The sequence below is a fragment of the Neocloeon triangulifer genome, unplaced genomic scaffold (assembly GCF_031216515.1).
Source record: "Neocloeon triangulifer isolate White Clay Creek 2 clone unplaced genomic scaffold, ASM3121651v1 ptg000005l, whole genome shotgun sequence".
Lineage (NCBI taxonomy): Eukaryota > Metazoa > Arthropoda > Insecta > Ephemeroptera > Baetidae > Neocloeon > Neocloeon triangulifer.
Window position 1 is genome coordinate 127,810 of NW_026775548.1, and position 22,332 is coordinate 150,141.

The window sequence follows — 22,332 nt, forward strand, 5'->3', positions numbered from 1 at the left end:
AACCGATATTCAGGTGTCTTCGGCGCCATAAAAATACCTTCGGGTGAATAATTAAATTAGAAGGCCGGGTTCAGCCGCGATGTAAGGGTTGTTTTTTTATGTAAGGGTGTCAAGAGTGTCGAACAGGGTGAGTTAGAAAGCGGCTGAACCCGGCCTTGAGGGTGTAAAACGCGAAAAACCGATATTCAGGTGTCTTCGGCGCCATAAAAATACCTTCGGGTGAATAATTAAATTAGAAGGCCGGGTTCAGCCGCGATGTAAGGGTTGTTTTTTTATGTAAGGGTGTCAAGAGTGTCGAACAGGGTGAGTTAGAAAGCGGCTGAACCCGGCCTTGAGGGTGTAAAACGCGAAAAACCGATATTCAGGTGTCTTCGGCGCCATAAAAATACCTTCGGGTGAATAATTAAATTAGAAGGCCGGGTTCAGCCGCGATGTAAGGGTTGTTTTTTTATGTAAGGGTGTCAAGGGTGTAAGTTGGGCTGGGTTAGAAAGCGGCTGAACCCGGCCTTGAGGGTGTAAAACGCGAAAAACCGATATTCAGGTGTCTTCGGCGCCATAAAAATACCTTCGGGTGAATAATTTAATTAGAAGGCCGGGTTCAGCCGCGATGTAAGGGTTGTTTTTTTATGTATGGGTGTCAAGGGTGTAAATTGAGGTGGGTTAGAGTGCGGCTGAACCCGGCTTTGAGGATGTAATTCGCGAAAAATCCACATTTTATGTACTTTTAGATGTCTTATGCATAACGGGTTACTTTTAATAGCCAAATGCATCCCCTACAACGCAATCAGCATTCTTTTATAACCCTTTTTTAAGATACAAAAAGTTGGCGATATCGCCAACTTCCCTACTTTTAAAAAAATGCCAAAAACTGTTGGCGATATCGCCAACTTCACTAACGTCATTTATTCCTCTCAAGGCAATACTTTGATCAGGCTCTGGGCAAATGGGGAAGCCAGTAGAATGCCTAAATGAAGAAAAACAATTATGATTAACAAATTTAAGGTTCAATAATAAAATTATCTATACCTTGTAAGATTGAGACAGAGAGGTGCGAGCCGATTGGCTTTCCCAAATGAAGAGATTGCGAGACAAAGAAGGTCATTTTTGGCAGTTTTGTGTTTGAAAAGTCCCTCATTATGCTCTGGCCGGATGGACAGCGTCCACTTGCACATATTGTCGTCCAGCACGAGCGATACTTGCACACAAAAATGAAGAAAATCTAAACGAAAAAAATTATTAAAACAATGAGCAAAAGTGAAAAGGGGGCGTGGCTCGGCCATTGCCAAGGAGACTTGACGCCGCACGTCCTTGGGCCGAGGTTTGGCAACGCCGCAGTCGCTTTATTGTTTGTTTTGGTTTGTTGTCGTCAGGACTGAGGTCTTATTGGGACTGAGGTCACCTTCCCCGTGGCCAATTCAGGTGCATCTCTAAAGGAATTTTCCGTGCACCTTGCTCGTGGCACGCGCAAACAAGACAAGAAGTGCCGACCGCGCCGTCCCGAGCTGAAATTCTGCAACAAATGAACGAAAATAAGACGCGGCGCCGCCACCGCGAAAACGCGTTTGTCCGCGGAATCGCCTCAGGCCGGCCGTCGTGCAAGACCTCGTCCATCGAGAGAGAGTGTCCGGAGGAGGTGCGAGACCCGGCGCCGATGTCCGCATCGACAAGCCGTCCGAGACTGCACGAGTAGACCTGCAGGGCGGGCATCGGAGACGTCTCCATCCATTCCACATGCTCAGACGTTTGTTTGTTTGAGTGAGAAAGGTGAGGACACAGTAATTAAGTACACATATAACATTTTGTTGGCCCTCGGTGCTGGAATAAATTATTGACTTTGCAGCATAATATATATTTTTTAAGAACTTGAAACGGTTTGGGACGGGTTGAAATGAGTTTGCCGGCGTGTATTAAATTTTAATGTGCACCAATAGAAATATTATCGTCCATATAAGTCGCAGGACCAGAGGGCGCGGACAAAACAAACATTTTTCATGGATAATAAAAAGAAAGTATGCTCAGCAATCATAGCAAACAAAATTATATTTATTTTAATTGTCTTATAGAGTTTATTAGGCGTGCAGGAATATTAATTATTTGCCCAAATATATAATAGAAGCTAGGACCCTTCAGAGGCGGCATTATTTTTTGCCTGTGCTTTTGGCCGGCGGCGCCTTGACTTGGTCGCTGGCCTTCTGAAATGAAAATGTTGAAACGAGCTTTTTAGTTTTTCAAGCAGGCGACGATTCTTTCGAAATTGTGAGTGCGGCCCGCGCACCCTCCCGAGGGCTGAGATCGTTGCAACTTAGTTATTCTCGTAACCGTGACCTCAAGGTCGACTGCAACGATTCGCCCTGCCGAGGGTGCTCGAGAGGCCCGTCGAATTTCGGAACGACGCGATTCGTGCTCGGAACTGGGCCTCGATTGAGGGGCCAAGGTGGAATTTTCTGCTCTCTCACCTTTGCTCCGGCCACTTTGTCTAGTTGGAACCATTTTTCCAATTTCAGGAGCATTTCCTGCTGCACTTCTTCCAAGGTGAATCCTGTTTGTAGATCAAAACGGGAGAGTACCCTCTGGAGGTACTCGAGAGTTTCTCCTTCGGTGATGTAGTAGAGTTTATCCTAAACATTTGTAACCAATATTTTTGCCGTGCAAACATGTAATAAATGCGTCACCTCTATCGGAGCATTCCTCTCCCTGCGAGACGAAGCCTTTGTCTAAAAAGTAAAGGTTTTTTATTATCTATGAATTTTTTTCAAACATCATATGAGCTGCAAAAACGGGTTCCCTTTAAGGCTCACCTCATCTTCGTCTGAACTCAGTTGGACAACGCCTTTTTTGGCCTGAAGCGAAATACAATTAGGCATTTTTTTATTTTATTTTTATTAAGAAACGAATTGACCCTATAGACGCGACTTTTAAAAATTTTAAGGGAAAAAAATAAAAATCACACTTGCGTGTATTATTAATTTAAGTGTCAAAATGAGGGGGCCAAAGTTGTGCAGTACTTTGTGATAAAAATGAGAGGCAGACCTTGTCTTTCTGCGCCGCACCGGCAGAATCGGCTTTCCCCTGTTACAAAAATATGTTGGTCACGAATGTAATCAACGGAAAGGCCAAACTCTTTGCCTTTAAATTAAACTCACCTTACTGGGTTTCTTTCCAGCCTTTAACTCCTACAAAATCGGAATGACAGAGATTGATTATTTTGATTGCCTCGCAATTAAAATTAGCTATGCGTTGGATTAGTATTATGCAACTTGTGCAACTTGGCGTAAATTATTGTAAAAGTGATAATTTCAGATCATCTCACCTGCATTTGCGCGACCAGTTTTGCCACCTTGGCCTCGAGCTGAAGAGACGACATAATTAACTTTTGATCACATTAGCGTTTGTTTTCAAAATTACCTTCTTGGCCTGGTCAGGCTCTTCTTCTTCTGAAGAAGAGTCATCAGGTTGCTGCTTTCGCGTTTTAGGCATAGCTTCTGCAAATTTTTTATGAATTTGATTTTTCTTCTTCAATTGTTGCTTCAAAAATTTGAAAATTTTATGGAAATTATATTTGCAGCAGAAATTTATGCAATGTTGACGCACGCGCTTGAAAATTTTTTCTCAAAAATCTTTGCTTTCTATGGCAAATTTGTTTCTTCAATGCAAAAAGTGTGTCAAAAAATTTTACTTTTCTGCCGTTTGTATGTCGTCGGCAATCGAAAGCGATTGCTCAAGAAAAATGATTTCAATTGTTCGCCGCACTCGGTTAACTTTTTTATTTGAAAATAGTGCAATTTGCACTGCGATAACGTCGTATGCGTTTCTTGGCTCCGCTCAAGTTTCATAATAAACCTTATAATAATTATCACTTTTCCGAAGCGGATATTTCAAGTGCACAAAATACTTGTCAGAACTTTGCAAACCAAAATTCATCGTCTCTTTGATTGGTGGAAAAATCGTCGAAACGTTTGAATCGTCGAAAAAAAGAAAATCTGGCAAAACCAAATAATTTCCTGCCGGCAAAACCTAAAAATATAGGTGTGCCCAAGAAAAACTTTCTGGCTTTTTATCATTTTGAAGTTAATTGACAGATTTTTGCGGTCAGGAAAGTGGCCAGACCAGGCTCCGAAGCGCTGCAAATTGCTGTGAATCCTTGCAGCTCACTTTGATTATCCAAAATTGCTTTTTGATTTCCGCAAACGAATAATAATTCAAAATTTGGCTCTATACTTGTCAAATTTGAAAACGGAGATAAAATAAAGGGTAAATAAAACTACCGCCAAAATTAATCAGGGCACAAAGTCCCATAATATGCAACTACGGCCTGTGCAGTGGGCCCGCTTCGGCCCTCCATTGGGCCCACTGCGGCTTTGGCTGATGCTTCTCTTCATTACGTGATTTGCTCTAATTGCTCGTCTTTTATTTCGCTGCCTCTCTTATATAAAGAGAGAAAAGTGTCAATCAACGCTGGCCGAGTCACAATGCCCAAATTCCGAAATTCCCTTCTTTTTAAAATTGCTTTTCATTTGGATTTTGAGAAACATTTTTGCATATTTGGACTCCTCGTCGAAAATTGGTTCCAGGAAAGTTTGAATTTCACCTCTACGACAATTAGAACACACAGTTGTTAATTTTTATTCATTCAATGAATTAATTTTTAATTTTAGTAAATTCTGTTCTAATTGTCGTAGAGCTGAAATTCAAACTTTCCTGAAGCCAATTTTTGACGAGGAGTCCGAAAATGAAAAAATATTTTTCAAAATCCAAAGAAAATGCACTTTTGAAAAGAAAGTAATTTCGGAATTTTGTGACTCAGCCCTAGCGTTGATTGACACTTATTTCTTTCTTTACAAGAGAGGCAGCGAAATGAAAGGTGAGCAAATCATGTAATGAAGAGAAGCAACAGCCCTGTTAAGGAAGCCGCGCTGGGCCCAATGGAGGGCCCACTGCACAGTGCAGTTGCAGCATTAAAATTGTCTGGGACCAGGGACAATTTCAGTGTACCCAAATTAATTTTGGAAGCATTTTCATTTTATTTCCGTCGGCCGTTTTAAATTTGATTACTTTGAGATTTATTTGCAGATCAAATCAATTATTTCCGCAAGTTCTATAAAAATAAACTTCATTTTCTCAAAATCAAGAAAAGAATGCAAAAATAAAAACACATTTTTTAAATCAATTTTGTTCAGAAATATTTACTCTTTAAAAAATACGCTTCGACTTATTTTATTGAATGAACGACTCTGCCTGTGGCCGTCGAAGAACCGCCAATTGAACTTTTCCAAAGTTGCGATTTTCTTAAAATTGGACGTATTTGTAATAATTTTGATTAAATTGCACCCGCAACGGCTTCTGCAAATCAGCGCACGCGAAGAGTGCTGTGTGTCAACTTCTAGACATTCTACAAATACGCCATAAATGGTGTTTCTGAAAGGCCCTGAAAATAATTTGCCCGAGTGCTTCCGACAGAAGTTGCCTGAAAGAGAAAAGACCCGAGTGAAGTTTTCAATTTGCTCGAATTTTTCGAGAATTCTGCCCGAAATATATTTATTTTTCTGTTCATAGAATTATTCTTAGATAATACTGGACTCAATTAAAGAAAAAAATTAATTTCAAGTTGAGCCAGTTTTATAAAAAATTTTATCGGCGAGCTTCTCCATTTTTGCGCGTATCTCAAAAACGAAACAAGAGCCAAATTTTCATTTTTAAACTTTGTTGCACGACGGGGAGATGTTGAGGATGGAAGGGCTAAATAAATATAATACATTTAAAACAGCGCAGAAATTTTTGAAGCCTATTGAGGAGCAAAAGCTGCCGACTTGATGTTAAATAACTACGGCTTGTATTTTCGCAGCAGCTTAGGAAGATGGACATGAAGGGAGAGTGCAATGCGGCACGCAATTTAAAAATTTACAAATATTGCAGGAGGAATCTCTAAAGACCGAGACAAATTCATCAGATTCTCGCAGTCGGGCGAATTCCTTGGCGGACAATTTACTGCAGCCTTGAATAGTTTTCCCAGGCAAAATCTCTTCGGGCCAAATGAGGCGCCTCCCAGAAATGAAGGAAAGCAGGCGCCGTGAGGAGGTCTGCCGCTTGAGCAGCAAACAATCGACCACGAGCCTAGAAAACGTTTGCCTTTCGCGTCTCTCTTTGCAATCCAAACATTTTCTTCTTTGATTTCATGCCACACGAACTGCTCAAATCAATCCGAGCTTTTTATTCAGCGATATTAAAATGTTGGCCGCACTCGCACGATTGCAACTCAAACTTCATTAAGCATGAAATACCACTATTTAATTAATTTATGATATTTTCATAGCAAAACCGGTCTCACTCGACTTTTGCAAAACTTGCCATGAAAATTTTAATAATTTTTTTATCACGCCAGATTTATTTTGTATAATCAGTAAAATGCAGATTGTTTAATAATTTCGGCTCCTTTTCCCGCAAGCCGAAGGAAAAGAAGCGCTTAAATGAACGTCGTTCGGAAAAAAATAAGCACCTTTTAATAAACAAAATTGATATCAACATAAATTTGATCACCACGTGAAGGGTTTTGCCGAAAAAAATAATACTAATAGTAAAGCAACTTACCTGGGCACGCGGGTGCGATCAAAAATTGGCCGGGCTTGAGTGAGGCTGGACTGGCGATGTTCGTTCGTCTGAAAACGTTGGTGGAGTGCGGCGAGGAAAGCGTGTCGTCGGTGCTCATTTGTTCTCACCTTCGCTCGCATCCCCACCTTCTTCAAAACCACTCGCCGCGTCAATTTTTCAAGCCCGATTGCTGATTCCATCAAGTGTTTTTCATCACTTAATTGTTACAAAAAAGCAATTAATTCCCCCTAAAATATAATTTTGTTCCAAACTGCTCTCATGAATTACTGCTTCGGTCAAATTAATTAATTTAATAGATTTATTTGCTTTTAAAACTATGTTATCTAGTTTAAAATTAATAAAAAAACCTGACCAATTCTTATTTGCTTATTAAAAGTTTTGCACTTGTAACTTGCGTCTAAATTAATTTTACCAAAAAGAGGGGTTTGTAGCTTCTGTCCTCCTCGTTTGTAATGCGGTAACTTGTCTCCTAATACCATGAACCGGTTAATCAGCGAGAAGGGGTGCGTCGACACCCTCACCACTCAATCTCGTCCAGAAGGTTTTATATTATTTTTTGCTAAACTCAACGCTTGCAAATTGATAATTTTAAAGAATTGTTTAAACTTCCACAATTACAAATAAAAATTAGTTATGCAGAAAACGAAATGAAGACCAAATTTAATTTTACAGTAGGAATTTGTCACAAAACACATTCTTACAGATTAATTTAGAGCTACCTGCCAAGTTCAAAGTTAGGTGTGCAAGAAATAGATTCGCCGTGACCTGACCTTTCCATCGATGTGTCACACTTCGTACTTTAAAGACATTTTCAATTTGGTGGTGGGGGAACCTGTCGGACCAATCAGATTGCTCTATTGCAAATTTTGCCGTTTTCTCCGCCAATCTGAAGGTGACCTTGACCTTTGGAGCCACCAATCGACTCCCCTTGACCTGACCTTTTTACTGGCGCATTTCTTTGGCAAGCGTGCCAACTTAATTTCGTTTAAAGACAATTTTTTCAAAATTAATCCCAACAATGAGGAATTATGTTGTGTTTTTTCTATTGTTGCAGCCAACCCTCCCCCTGCGGTGAAGGGCGAGGTGCCGCCAGGGTGCGCGGCGTACGGCTTTGTTGTGGACGGCACGCGCATTTTGGTGATCGGCGGAACGGTCGAGTACGGCAAGTACTCCAACGAACTTTACGAGCTGCAGGTCAGTCCCTTCAACCAGGCTCACCTTTTTCAAGTTCTGTCAGCAGGAAGAGTTATGTTGAAAAAACGAACACTTTTTTTTATTTAATTTGATTTGATACACAGTCAAAAAAAGTTCCATGCCGCGGCATGGAGTTCGGCACCAGGTCATTTTCGAGCAAAAGCGAGACCTAAGGCCATGGCATGATGGCTAGTTGTCGTGGCCTGCATGCCGCTAGGCAAGCCTGGCCTGCATGCCGTCCAGCATTTAGGATTGGCATATTGAGTTAATAAATAATAGCAATATTTTAATAATATTGAGGGCGATCCAAAAGCCTAACCTGGCCCAGGCTAACTTGACTTGGCCTCGGGCTAACAGAGCCCACCAGCAAAATTGAATGGCGGGTTAAATTAGCCCAGGCCAGGTTAATTTAGCCTGGGCCAAGTTAGCCTTTTGGATCGCCCTCATTAACTTTTTTTAATAGTACTAATCCTTGAATAGTTTACATTAAATTTGACACTCTTTCTTCATTAGTCCCTTTGCTCCTCTTGGTCCAATAGTCGATGAAATTTTCCCAATTTTTACTGCTTCGATTTATTTCAACTGCAGAACAGGATTTGCAAAATTTGTAAGAGAAAATTGATTAAGCTCCTTATTTGGCATTTAACATAATTATAATTGAAGTATTTTGCATCTCTGCTTTTAAAGATCTGCATTTAAGTTTACTTGGAGGAGCAGGTCGTCATTCAAATACTTTGTTCTGCAACCTTCAATCAAAGGCTGCTTGTTTTACGAAATAATTTGCAAGTTGGCTGATTATTGTAGATTTTAAATTAGATTTCTCCGGTCAGGCCAAGAGTCTCGTCGGTCTCTGCCCTGCTTTTTGGTGGTGCACGTGAGACCCAATTGAAACTTTTGTAACTGGCTGTTGACTTTGTTTAGGGTGCGACGCTCGACCCTGACCCTGGCGTCCAGCAGCCCTTGCAGGTGGGCCGAATTCCTCAGAAGCCCCAAGTTCAACCTTCCTCACACGGTGAGTGCTTCGAATACTCCTTTTGCTCCAGCAAGCAAACCGGAGACAAATAAAGCCTTTCGAATATTTTTGACTCTTGAATTTAACTTTCAATTTTAAATTTCGCATGACTAATTTGTGTGTGTCAAAACCTTAATTTAAATCTCTTAAAATACCAAATGATTGCGATTAAAATTGGGGTTAAATTGCAGCAAATCGGCCAAAGGCAGTTGGTGGCCCCTGAAATGCCACTTTTCTCTGCAGCAAAATGAAATGGACTAAATTTTTAAAAAGGAGGGCCAGTTCGCAGCAACAACAGCGTGCTTGTGGTGAGTTGAAAATTTCAGGTCTCGTCTGTTGGGGTTTGAAACTAAAAAATAAAAATAGTGCGGTCATTTAAAGTATAATTTTTATTAACTTTGATCAAGTGCAGGTGCTGTCCAGATTTTAAAACTTCCTGAGATGGACACATTTAGAAATAATTATTTAATACACTAAAATTTTTTGATTTGTTCATAATTTGCAGCGCCCCTTTTTTTGTTATTTATGGTTTTTAAATGCTTTCAAATGTGAAATGTTTCCCATCAAAGTATTATATTGCAGCAAGAGCAACTCAATTAATAAATTATGAAATTGATCAAACTTTCAATACACATACATAAAAACAATATTTGTTGGCAAATTTATAATAATAATAGTGATTACAAAATTGTCCAAAGTTTAATATCTGTAATAAGAAGAGGGCAAAAACTTAATGCAGTGTGTAACAAACTCTTTGGGTTTACTGCAATTGTTGGACTGTGAATCCTGATTACACAAAAGAAAATTTTGATAATTACATATTATAAGTCGAGATCAAGTCATTACAATTAAAAAGAAATGCATAGTGAGATAAAGATAATTATGTGTGAAATACAGTGTCAATATCAAAATGATTCTTTATGTTACAATAGCTGCAGTGTCGTCAAAAAATAATAATTCTTTCATTACAGGCACTGCATTCACTCACTGGCAAGGGACAAACAACAGACATCTCATACGTCCTTTTGGGTTACCCAGATCGGAGAGGCTGCCGATCTTCAGGGACTGGTTTGCGTCAGCCACCTTCCAGGTGATTGCCGAAGTGTGGCGTGTGCGCAGCGGTGGCAAAATTGCGATGCAGTGGCGACCCTCCTGAATCTTGTACATAAACAGCATGGCCTTCAGTTTGAAAACTTTTCCAGAAATGACCAGCTCCTGCGGCACCTCGCCGGACTGCAACAAAACCAAGGAAGAGATTCTGAGTCTCAGCAATTGCGACCGATCGAACAAAACGAGCTCACCTCGCACAGGGTTTCCACGAAGTCGCGCTTACTCTCCCAAAGGACGGGGAAGCCCAGTTCGTTGACCTGGTACTTGGACTCCCTTGGACCAAGGCACTGCAGGTAACACACAATTAATAACTTTAAAAAGTTTCATAATTTCATCATAAGGCCAATCCAAACCATATTAAATGAAGTTTTTAAATTTAACAATATCGAGCTCTGCCTTTTAACAGAGGGATGTTGAAAGGTCTTTGCCAATTTTTGCAACAAAAACACTTACGTATCGAATTAAGTTTTTTTGAATAAATTTTAGCTATGTTAAGATGTGCAAAGGTGCGAGAAAAGATAAAATGGATATGATACCTCGAGGCAGAGCGAAGCTTTCGGCACCTTTCCGGCCCTCAAGGCTTGGAATTCCTCCTGGGTGACGTAGTTAATTGTTCTCGTTGTAAATATTTTGCAAGGGTGACACACTGCAGCCTCCGTGCCGCCGAACCAGCGCAGACCTTGCAGCACCTCCCCGATGGTGGCCTCCCCTTTCACGACCACGCTTCCTGCACCTTGACTGAATAAAGACCAGAATTAATCAAATCTTACTCCTACTCTAAAAAATGTGTTCGGTATCGGGAGAGGACTTTCAAATTTGTCATTTTTTCTTTCAATGCGATCCTGCTTTTTAAAATTTGATTCGGATTTGGAAAACATTGAACTGCTTGGCAGTGTAAGAAAAGTCACACGTCAATTGCATGTGGCTTTTAATGTGATAGTAGGAAATTTGTGTTTCCTCTTAAAGACATTTCACAAAGGGAATTGAATTGGGCAAAGCATATATAAAAATTTTTTTGTTTATATTAAGAAAACAAGTTAAATAGACTCTCACCACTGGTTCACTAAGCGAAGGGAGTGGTAGTGGAGGTTGGTGGTGACCACCTTGCTGCCTTGGAGGGCGAGGGCGAGGAAGTGCTTGAAAGAGGACGGACTCTCCTCCGTGGCCAAGCTGCGCGCCCAGTCGTCATGGCCCTGCGGACAAACAAAAGGTCACGAAAGGGGCGGACGGAGGTCAAGAGCGTTACCGAGCGAATTGCCATCAACAGCATGTTCAATACGGCGCTGTACACGCATCGGCCCGTAACTTGCGTCCAGGTTCCATCGTTCGTCTTGTAGTAACCACAATTACTAACCAAGTACTGGCCTTTCTGGAGTTTCGTCACCTCTGCAAAAAACTCATTTCAATTTTTGATCACATGTTCCTGAATTAAATTTACCTCTCTTGCGCAGGTCTGGCTCAGGCAACTTTACAGCCCTCGGTACTATTATGAAAAAATAGTAAAAAATAAAGACTTATATTTTAAGAAAATTAATTTTCAAAAATTTAATTGATTCAGATTCCGGAGACCAATTTTGCCTCTGGCAATTGCACATTTTATTTCATAGATTTTTTTTTTATTTATGGCGTACCGTATTCCTCGATCAGCACAGGGTCCTCAGAGTCCTCCTCCACTACCTCTTTCTTGACCTTCACCGCCTGCTTCTCGACCATTTCATTGTCAACTGTGGCCTGGATGTCCTCGATTGTTTCCTCCTCCTCGTCCTCCTCAGTGTCGTCTTCCTCTACAGAAGTTGCTTCCTCTTCTTTCTCCTTGTCCTCCTCACTCTCTTCGTCATTATCCTTGTCATCCGCCTCCTCGTCGTCCATCTCCTCCTCAACGTCCATCTTCTCCTCCTCCTTTATGCGAGCCTGGACTTGTTGGTGATGCAGTTCAGCGTCGGGCAAAACTTAACGACATAAAAAGAGTTAGACGCTTTTTAATTATAAGCAGAATTTGGTTAAAATTTATATGCATTGTGTTTTTGATTGCATTTTCTGCAACGGAGAATTAATCACTAAAGAAGGATTAGGCACTTTTGAGACAAAATTAAATTCATTGCAGTAATTAAGTGGGAGGCAAGTGTGGGAGAATATGGTTTGCTTTATTTGCATTTGAAATGGAGCGCGACTTTTTTTATTATTATTCCCTCCATAATTATGCTTATCAATCTCATGAAGCGAACAATTTGCAAAAATGCGGATCTGGTGCAAAAATCGAAAATTGTAACTAAACAAGAGCTCTCGAACCCTCAATGGAAAACAACGCAGAAATAAAAATAAAGCCTATTTAAATGATTAATTTTTCCATGTGGCATGAAACTTTCCAAATATTAATTTGTTTAGTCAAATAGAAAGTCAGGCACATACCGATAGTTATTAAAAGTTTTTAATTGTCCATCTTATCCATCTTAATTAGTATACTATTGCATTTTGCCAACTGTCTTACTTAAGGAACCAAAAAATTCTCATGTACGCAAAACTGGAAAATTTTTTGGCCATGTTTTTTTTTTAGCCTCGATTTCGCAAACCGGCGGCCACCACGGGCGGCCAAAGTCGGAAATTCTTGCAAAATCAAACTGCCTCAATCGAGCTGGGATTTCGCCTTCCCCCCCCCCCCCCCCCCTAAATCGACCCTCGCGAGTCCGAAAAACCGGTAAATTTACATAAAAACCGGTTATTTCAGGGAGAAAAACCGGTTTTAAATTTTCAAATCGCGATTTCTCAAAAACGGCACCGCAAATATTTTTTTTTTTATTGCATTTTTAAGCTCCCCGACCCCGAATTAGTCTAGGATTAAATTCTTGAAAAATTTTTAGTATTGGGTTTTTCGCAAATCGCAAAAACGATAAATCGCGATTTAAAAAAAAAACGCGGCCGAAATCGAAAAAACCGAGTTCACTTCCTTATGGAAAGTCCGCGGCCCGACCCCGAATCCGAGGTCAAAAAAATTCCAGGACCGCCCTGAGCGATTTCAGGGTCAACCTGACCACCTTCCGCAGGTCGTAGGGCAAAAACATGCACATTTTCGGATTCCTCGTGAAAAATCGTGAAGAATGGCTATCTTCGAATTTGGGGCGATCCTCAGGGTAAGCCCTGAAAAAATAAAGAAAATCGCAAAGGTTGGGTTTTCGCCGAATTTTGTCAGGGGTAATCGGGCCGAAAATCGGCGTTTTTTCCACTTGCCCATTTAGAAAAGTGGCCGTTCTACGCGGGTTTAAAATTTCAGGTTGCTACGTCTAATAGCGGCCGAGCTGCGAATTTTCAAAAATCGAAATTTATTTTCCGCTCGAGTACCTGCGGCCGCCTGATTTTCTCGCGCGTGGCCGCCCCGCCGTTTAATTCAGCCCTTTGATGAAAATGAGCGAAAATTTCGTCTTCGACTAATTCGCGTGCGCCCGTCACGATTCCGGCGTCAGATCCGCGCTCAGGGTCGCCCTTCCCACCTTTTGGGCACCCTGAGCTCAGGTTCCACCCTTTCCGAAGGTCGCAGGTCGATTTTGAGCGCGGATTCGGCCGCGGCGTGTGCCAAAATCCCTAGAAATGTCAAAACGCCGATTTAAATCGGCCCGGAAATCGGAGAAATTTTTTCAAAAATTGCATTTTTTCGCTCGGCAAGTGCGGAGCCGGTCGCTTTGTCGCGCGTGCCGCCTCTCATATGAAAAACACGCGAATTTCGTTCGGCTCGCTCTGGCTCGCTGAAATTTGGGTTTCCAAGGTGGTTTTCGGCGCCCGACCCGAATCCGAGGTCAATTTTTAGCTCAAGGTCACCAGGGTCAAAACCAGTTTTTTAAGATTTTCCTCGCATAATTGAATTCCGTCCTCGGAAAGCTGTTCGGACGATTGGATGACGTTCGTAATTCATTCCCGAGGTGGATTTCAGCAACGGAAATTGAATTTGACGTGGAAAATGGTTTCTCATGACATTTTATAATTCAAAAGTATTAAAAAAAATTATAAATATTCAAATTTATTATCATTTATAAAATATCAAAATTCATTTTCCCCACATTGGAAAGGTGAAATTCCCAGCTCACGTGACTTGACTAAATTAGTTTTCAATTAGAAAAAAAAAATTACATCCACATCAGGGAATTTCTGCACCATGAGACCCAAGACACTGAACGACCAAAGGGTTGACGAAAGGGCGGCGCAGCCGCCCTTTCGTCAACCCTTGCACCAGTGATCTAACTGGAACTAAGGTACTCAAAACAAACAATTCATTGTGGTTATTTTATAAAAAAAAAAAACTCCTTCATTTTTATATTCGATTTTCAATAAAAAAAATAAAACGTATTTATATGTGTGCTCGTATCATAATTTTCTTCTTCGCTCAGTTTTTTTTATTAATGTAATTTCTTTGTCCAATTTGTTGCCCCACATTGTTGGAATTAAGTTTTGTTGAAAACAATTTATTTGAGAGCGAAAAAAATCGATTGTTGGTCAAACCGGCACCACCACCAGGAAGAATTTTACTTAAACTTCCGAGAACGAAAATATTCCTATGATACACGATTCCGCGTTTCGTACCGTTCAAAGTATACCAAGTGAACTGAACAACGCTGAGCTGAAACTTATATTTTGGTATGAACAAGCATTACATGCTTGCGTGTGTACTCGCAACTGGATCTAACCCCACAGTTGGATCGAACCCTACAATTGGATCGTACACTTTTGCAGGTCCAAACTCTTTTAAAATTTGAATCGTGACCATACACACTATAGGTCCAGATCGTTGCAAAAGTTGCTTTTCTGATCAAAACATTTGTTTGGATGTCGGCAGGCGTGCGGAACGAAATTCTGTATTTTTGTTAGCAAAAACCTACCACAAATTTTGAGGGTATTATAAAATGGTAGGTTTTTGCTAACAAAAAATACAGAATTTCGTTCCGCACGCCTGCCGACATCCAAACAAATGTTTTAAATTTTAAAAGAGTTCCTGCAAAAGTACGATCCAATTGTAGGGTTCGATCCAACTGTGGGGTTAGATCCAGTTGCGAGTACACACGCAAGCATGTAATGCTTGTAAATTCTTATTAATTTTTTCAGGTGACTTATCATAAAAGTTGACCGCATCTCTCGCCGGCAGGTGCTTTCAAGTGATTGCGGCGCGTGGATCATGGATTGATATCAACGACCGGTTTTTCCACCCACTTCTTGTCGGAAAATGATCTGCTGCGGTCGCTTCATCAACTCAGAAAATCAAACCCGTCGACGCGCTCATCAACATTTTCGAAGCAACAAACATCCTCTGATCCCCAGAATGTAAGTGGAACTATGTTAATAATGTCCAAACTTTGCTGAATCACTTTTGCCACCCTAAAAGCACAACACCCTCACTCCCCTATCTTTAATTATTGAATTCTTATTAGCAACACGGCCAGAATAATTTAAAGAAAAATAATCTCGAAGCAAAAGCTTGATCAGCGATCCCGCTCTGCCAAGCAAGATGCGCTCCCAAAATTTAAAAAAATCCTTTCACAAGGAAAATTTTGCATTCCTTTTGCTCTCTCCACCGCAGGTGCGGTCAAAATCTCACTGAGGATATGTAAATCCAAAACTTTTTATTGCTTGTCACGCACGCACAATAATTGACATATTTTATTTTTAATTAATTTCTGTTTTCTGAATCCAGTTAAAAGCGATTTTAAATTAAGATTTGGATTCTTGAATAATGGCTTGTAAAAAATCAATGGGGGCCCGATGCAACAATGAAATCAATTTTCATTGTTGGAGGGCCAATCAGAAGCGGTACTTTAAAACTGGTACCGCTTCTGATTGGCTAATAACACATTTCATTGTTGCATCGAGCCCCCATTGTAAAAAATATCGCAATTTCAATTTCACTGCTCTGTCTCGCTGGCGCGTGTGCAAAATCAAATAGCGCCCCCCGCCCCTTGCTGGTCCTGAAGCACCACCGCTTAATTACTATTGTCTTTTTAATTTCTTTATCGTCAAGGAGCCGGTTCGGGGAATTAAAATTTTTATTTGATGGTTCCGAAAGGCCTTCGACGCCAAGAAAAATAAGAGCTCTTTTATGCCCAGGCACTGATTGTGTCTGCTGCAAAACGCGCATCGCCATGGAATATAAGGGTCCTAAATTTCCCAGGCCGAAAAATTTTCTTCGCTTAAATTAATGAAATTTTACGTAAAACAATTGTCAGCCAAACGCCGCCTCCGATTTTACGGCTCAGCTGAAAGCCAGCAGTCTGCTGAAGTTTGCCCGGCTGAAGTCTGACCGATAAAACTCGGGGTCGGGACTTCAGAAGGCCGTGGCGTTGAATCGAGCCCTCGTTTCATTTGAATTAGCAGTGAAAAAAGGACACAAAATTTTCAATTGTTCGCGAGACTAATTTAACTCCAGGTTGGGAGAGAAGACCGAACTCATGGCAACAACATTTTAAAGAGGCCCGCCGACCACCGCAGGGCAGCAAAATCCTCGATCCACAAAAACAGACAATTTAGATTGGCCATAATGACCATTTTGATAACCGCAGAAAATTGGGGGTTATTGTGAAAATTTATAAAGAAAAACGCAACTGTAGTTTACTTATTTAAAATTGTCTGAGGCAAATAAAACGAAGATTGGGAAATTTGTTTGTCCCACCATTTTTTTGACGCCAGTGGAACTCCTCTGACACTTCTTTCAGCTTTTCAGGTTCTAAAATGGCATGCAAAATTGACCGTTATATATTCGAAATTGTAATTTTTAAAATAAGGAAAGAGAATATTTGGGTTTCAAGAGATATATTTATCTCTTCATATGGTTTAAAAAAAAATTACCTCCAGAGTAAAGGATTTCTGGTTCTGCAGTTCGCGCGCTCTTCTTTTCCATCTCATAGCGCTTTCTTATGTTCACTTGCACCTCATCAGGGTTGTTTTGCAGCCATTCAAAATCTAGATTATTGAAGAGCGCTTAGAGTGGAAATTGCACATTACAAACCTTGTTAAATTTCCGCACTTACGCTTGACCAGTTCAGGAAGGAATTCGGGGCAGGAAGGATCCTTTCCGGCTAACAATTTCCTGAATTTTGTTTTGCCGAACATTTTGGAACGGAGTGTGCACTCGATGATGTATTCGCCCTTAGTCAGTAACACTTTGGGCTCTGCAAGATTGCGAACTACGCAGACAGAGGCAGATGCGTGCATCAGGTTCCGATACCAGACCTTCCAATGCCTGCAGATGATCAGTGTGAGGGACTTTAATTTTTGATTGCATTTTCATAATTTATTGACTTATCCACGTCTTTTTTCTTTGAAGTGGTTAATAGAAAAAGAATTTTAAATCAATTTTAAGCGTGCTTTAACTGCCGCTCAGTCAAAGCATTAACTTTTCTAGTGCGCAATTAACATTAATTGACGTATTAGAGCATTATACCGAGTTAAATTAAAAAAAAAAATGTATTTTTAATAGATTTTTACTGGAATTTACTAAACTTATAATTTATAATTAATTGCTTGATTAAAAATAAAAAAAAAATTCCATTCTTTCTAGGCAAGATTTTTTGCACAGTTTCAAAAAATACCATGAAAAATAAAACCTCTTAAAAATTGAACCCTGAAAATGCTTTGCACTTTACACAAACAACTCTAATTAGAGCAGAAAAAACTCATGCATCTAACAACTATTTGAAGAATTATAAATTTAAGTTTATCAGCATATATATATAGTAAAAATAAATTTAAAATTTTTTTTTTCTTTTGACTGTATGAAATGCCCCCATGTGGTGCAGGAACTCCAACAACTCGAGGAAACGGCACAAACCTCGAGCAGGCAAGTACGGCGCCTTGCGACACCTCCCGAACATGAGTGACGATACAGAGCACTTTTTGACGCGCTAACAACGTCAAAGCATTCAACTCTGAACCTTCGTATTGGTAGCCTAACACTCAAACCACTACGCCACTACTAATCGCATTCATTTACAGAAAATTAATAACAAAATAATTACAAAAATATTAGCCAGTTAAAAAAATTGCAAAGACTCTTAATTAAGGAAATATACCAGGAAAAAAAATGAGATGATTTTAAGTATAGTGAAACTATAATTAAAAAAAAAGTAGTACTTTCTGTGCCCGTAATAAAGGATAGAGGCTGACATAAGCTTATCCTCTGATCCTTAAAATAAAAAATATTTAAATAATAAATAGCTCACTTTGGTCCGTATAGACGATGTGCCTTCTGCTGCTTTTGGGCTTGACTTTCGGAACTGCCACACGGCCCATTTTCCTATGCGTTTAAATACAATAATATATTAATGAAAGAACAAATTGCGATACACTTTAAGAAAAAATTTGACGAGTTTTAACATGCGTTGAATTGTTATTAACATCATTTCATAGCAGTAAGTCTCGCATACAAATAATAACCAAGTGTACATAAGTCGATCGCATCTGTATAATGTTCATTTCACGTTTGTTACAAATGAGATTTACATGTACAACTGGTACTTATTCTACACAAGTGAGACTTATTTGAATGTGAACTTATAAAAATGACTACACCACTTATTTAATTAATTATTATCAATTTACCTTTTGCTCAGGTGATTCCAGCAGCTTCTTTGATCTGGTCTGAAATTCGGAAAAAGAAAAAAAAACAAATTTGAAATGTTTTTCTGTATCTGCGTGAAACCAGGGTTTCGAAGCGGGCGCGTTTTAGAGCGAGGAGTGGTTTTACAAAGGCGCGGTTGCCAAAAATGCGTGCGCTGTGCCTGGCGCAAGAGGAGCGATCTATGTGGACACTGCGGCGCGCCTGGCGCCGAATGCGCGGTCTAGCTCAGCTCAGGAGAACAAGGCGCGTCTTCCGCAAAGGAGCGCTCTGATGAGGCGCGCCGCTCTGGGGTTGCAATTGGATTATTATTTTCTTTGAATCAAACCTGGCCTGTTTACTCATGTTCCTTCCCAACGATTTTATATGTATACAAAAGCGAATAGCCACTGAACTGCCACCTCTTTTTTCACTTATAAGTGAAGAAATTGGCATTTTAAATTACTTAAAGAGGGCGAAGACGTAGAATTAAAAAAACGGGCTTCGTCAAATAGATGAACATTTTTTTTAGATAAGAAAAATCAATATTCCAACAAGAACACACTTCCATAATTAAGCCATCATGCCCATCATATATGGTCTTCTGTTTGGATTTATATGAGAAATTGTTAAATATTCAATTTATTATTTACAAATATTTCCACGGTTTTATAATAATTAGGTGCGGTATAGTGGTCAATAGATCGTGCGAGTTGTCCCAGGTATATAATTTCATTATGCAACTTTGATTTTATGTAATTTCTTATTACGAATCGGCAGACAGTGTCGCACCTACTGCCTCCCCCACGTCACTGGACGGTCCATTTTCATGATTTGAATTATTTTCCAGTGACTAAAAGATCAATTCTCATTGAATTTCTGCTGCGGTGGGATCGCTGAAAATCAACATGTCGTATGACAATGGACAAACCAATATTGTATTTGCGCGCACTGATTTGATTTTTAAGTGCAAAATTATTTCCCCAAGATCTCAGAGGCTCACAGCGGCGGCTGGGGTCTTTTTGATCTCGAAAGTTTTAGCAAAATTTTTTTGCTAGTGGTGATGCCTTTTTGTCCAAAAATCTCTTTCTTAAATAACTGTTTTTCTAAAATTGAATGTAAAAAATGTATTTGAAACAATGTGGACAAGTAAACAACAATAAATCTAAGTAGCATCAATGTGACAAAAACATTCTTACTCTGGCTGGAGTGGCGTTGGTGGGTCTTCTTCTGGACCATTTTGATCCAAATGGACCAGCTGCTCCCAAGACAAGTTCCTGCTCCTTTCTTCTCTTGCAGTCGCGCTGTAAATTTAGAAGGTTCAGCAATTTAAGCATAAATATTTGATTGGTTTACTAAACGAGAAAAATAAATCGAATTCAGCGTTTTTCTTTTTTACGCGTTTTTTCTTTAGTTTTCTTGTAAGAACAACAACAATCTCAAAAATAAGTTGCATGGCAATTAATTATGATGAGGGCGATCCAAAAGGCTAACTTGGCCCAGGCTAAATTAACCTGGCCTGGGCTAATTTAACCCACCATTCAATTTTGCTAGTGGGCCAAGTTAACCCGGGGCTAAGTCAAGTTAGCCCGGGCCAGGTTAGGCTTTTGGATCGCCCTCGATGTTTTTCCCGATACTAATTTCAATTATTTAAAAGTAAACATTTCATTATATAATTAGTTGTGCATTTGTGTGGTAAAAATGGTGTTTATTTTAATTTTTATAAATCTCATGCATAGCAGTAAAAAGAAATTTATACAAAGCGTCAGAATAATGTTTGATGTGAAAACGAAAAATAAGCAGAGGATAAGTAGGTAATAAAAGAGGATAATGTTACACATTTATTCAAATTAGCTAATTTGCATAATGATATAAAAATTATTAATTATACAAAAATTTAATTTTTCGTGGTAATTTAGTATTTATGTTGATAATTTGACACATTCATTAATTGATTGGGTCTGATTAGCCCTCTGATTTAATTAAGTGAATTTGAATATAAAGTAAATTTATTAGACATATTAAACAATTTTGCATTAAAATTAAATTTTCCTACATTTTCTTAAGTAGAATAACCAGCTAATGATGATTCTAAAAATAAAAGATCATTTCCACGCCTTATTTCCGCGTGCTTCAAAGAAATCGAAATCTTTATTTCCATTTTGTGTGCAATAATTGCAAAAAATTAATTGACGAACGGCTTAGACACAATTTTAAACGAATTTCAAAAATCATCGAATGGACTGTGGCCACGCTTTAAGTCGGTACTCTTGAAGTTTGCGCCCGTTGCAGAGTTGAACGCCGGAAAAAAAAGCATTTTTCACATTCGAGATGACATAATTTCACTGGCGACGCTCATTCACAAACATTGATGGCTGCGGGCGCGGCGCACTTTATGCTGCATCGGCTCGCAGCTTTCGTGGTGCTGCTCAACAACATAATGCACGCGGGGGTAGACTTTACCTCGATTTATATTTTAGCGTGTCGTCGAACCCGCGCAAGCGTGTGCTTTGTGCGTGATTATCCGACTCGCGTTCCGTGGTACATTGAGACGGATGTTTTTATTTTCCTTTGCCCCTGACTTGGCTGCAAAAGTCGGCACCTGACCCGGCGCTTTTGAAGCCTGCGCCTGTTGCAGGTGGAAAAACAAAGCATCATTCATTCTCGGGGTGACATTATTCGTCACGCTCGGCCAAATCACACAAGAAAACAGTGACGGCGGCAGACGCGCGGCCCCGCCTGGGCCCTGCTCTCTGTCCGCAGAGTTTCCCCTGCGCGTTTTCGGCTCGCTACACGGCGCGCCAGCGGATTATAATTTTCTCCGCTTTGATAATAGTTTTATTTTTGGAGTCCTTTTTTTATTAATTTTTCTTCATTTTCGTACAAAACGTTTTTTGTGTCTAAGCCGTTGGTCAATTAATTTTTTGCAATTATTTCACACAAAATGGAAATAAAGATTTCGATTTCTTTGAAGCACGCGGAAATAAGGCGTGGAAATGATTTTTTATTTTTAGAATCATCATCAGCTGGTTATTCTACGTAAGAAAATCATGATGTAGTAAAATTTAATTTTAATGCAAAATTGTTTAAAATGTCTAATAAATTTACTTTATATTCAAATTAAATTAATTAAATCAGAGGGCTAATCAGACCTAATCAATTAATGAATGTGTCAAATTATCAACATAAATACTAAATTATCACGAAAAATTAAATTTTTGTATAATTAATAATTTTTATATCATTATGCAAATTAGCTAATTTGAATAAATGTGTAGCATTATCCTCTTTTATTACCTACTAGGATAGACTACATGACAGACTCGAAGAAATGCAAAAGGTCTTCGAGTGCGGTTACAAACTCGGTGCATTCAAATCGCAAGCAGAAAATGCAGAGAATGCAAATCATTCTCACGCACCGGCCGGCCGGCTGGCGATGGCATCAAAAATGCCATTAATTGCAAACAGAGAAAAAACGTCAGTGTTCAATCTCATTTATTTAATACTTGACACTGACAATGAGACGGCCGTGCTCAGTGCACAATTCATATGGGAATAAGCAAATGTAAACGATTTTATAATTCTTAAAACCGCTTTGAATAAGAAAGTAAATCGGCGTTTAAAAATCAAAACCAGTAATTTGAATGCGAATTATTAATAGTAAAATTATCTTTACCTCATTCTTCTTGTTACAATCGGAATGCTTTTCCATCCTCTGATTATCACACAAAACTAACGATAAAAAGTTGAAAACACAAGTTAAAAACAAATTAAAAAGAGAGAAGAGATTAACAGAGGACTTTTGCTGGCGATCAACTCCTCGCAGAGGGACAGAGCAGAC

General features: G+C 39.6%; 2 protein-coding genes across 2 annotated transcripts; both read right to left on the reverse strand.

Annotated features, from left to right (window-relative positions):
- Positions 1–897: 897 nt before the first annotated feature.
- Positions 898–6,703, reverse strand: LOC132193956 (uncharacterized). Its single transcript, XM_059614955.1, has 10 exons — positions 6,586–6,703; positions 3,406–3,482; positions 3,311–3,349; positions 3,144–3,173; positions 3,031–3,069; positions 2,799–2,840; positions 2,673–2,714; positions 2,457–2,618; positions 1,027–2,192; positions 898–964 (listed from the first exon to the last, which is right to left on the reverse strand). The coding sequence occupies exons 1-9, from the start codon at positions 6,701–6,703 to the stop codon at positions 2,139–2,141; spliced, it is 603 nt and encodes a 200-aa protein (XP_059470938.1). The 3' UTR covers positions 898–964; positions 1,027–2,138.
- Positions 6,704–9,214: 2,511 nt separating this feature from the next.
- On the reverse strand, positions 9,215–22,311 carry LOC132193950 (uncharacterized). The gene is made up of 13 exons (XM_059614933.1): positions 22,168–22,311; positions 19,691–19,795; positions 18,497–18,535; positions 18,118–18,191; positions 16,927–17,138; positions 16,745–16,858; positions 11,554–11,871; positions 11,361–11,405; positions 11,169–11,308; positions 10,976–11,115; positions 10,459–10,660; positions 10,114–10,209; positions 9,215–10,045 (listed from the first exon to the last, which is right to left on the reverse strand). The coding sequence occupies exons 1-13, from the start codon at positions 22,201–22,203 to the stop codon at positions 9,797–9,799; spliced, it is 1,770 nt and encodes a 589-aa protein (XP_059470916.1). The 5' UTR covers positions 22,204–22,311; the 3' UTR covers positions 9,215–9,796.
- Between the last annotated feature and the right edge of the window lie 21 nt (positions 22,312–22,332).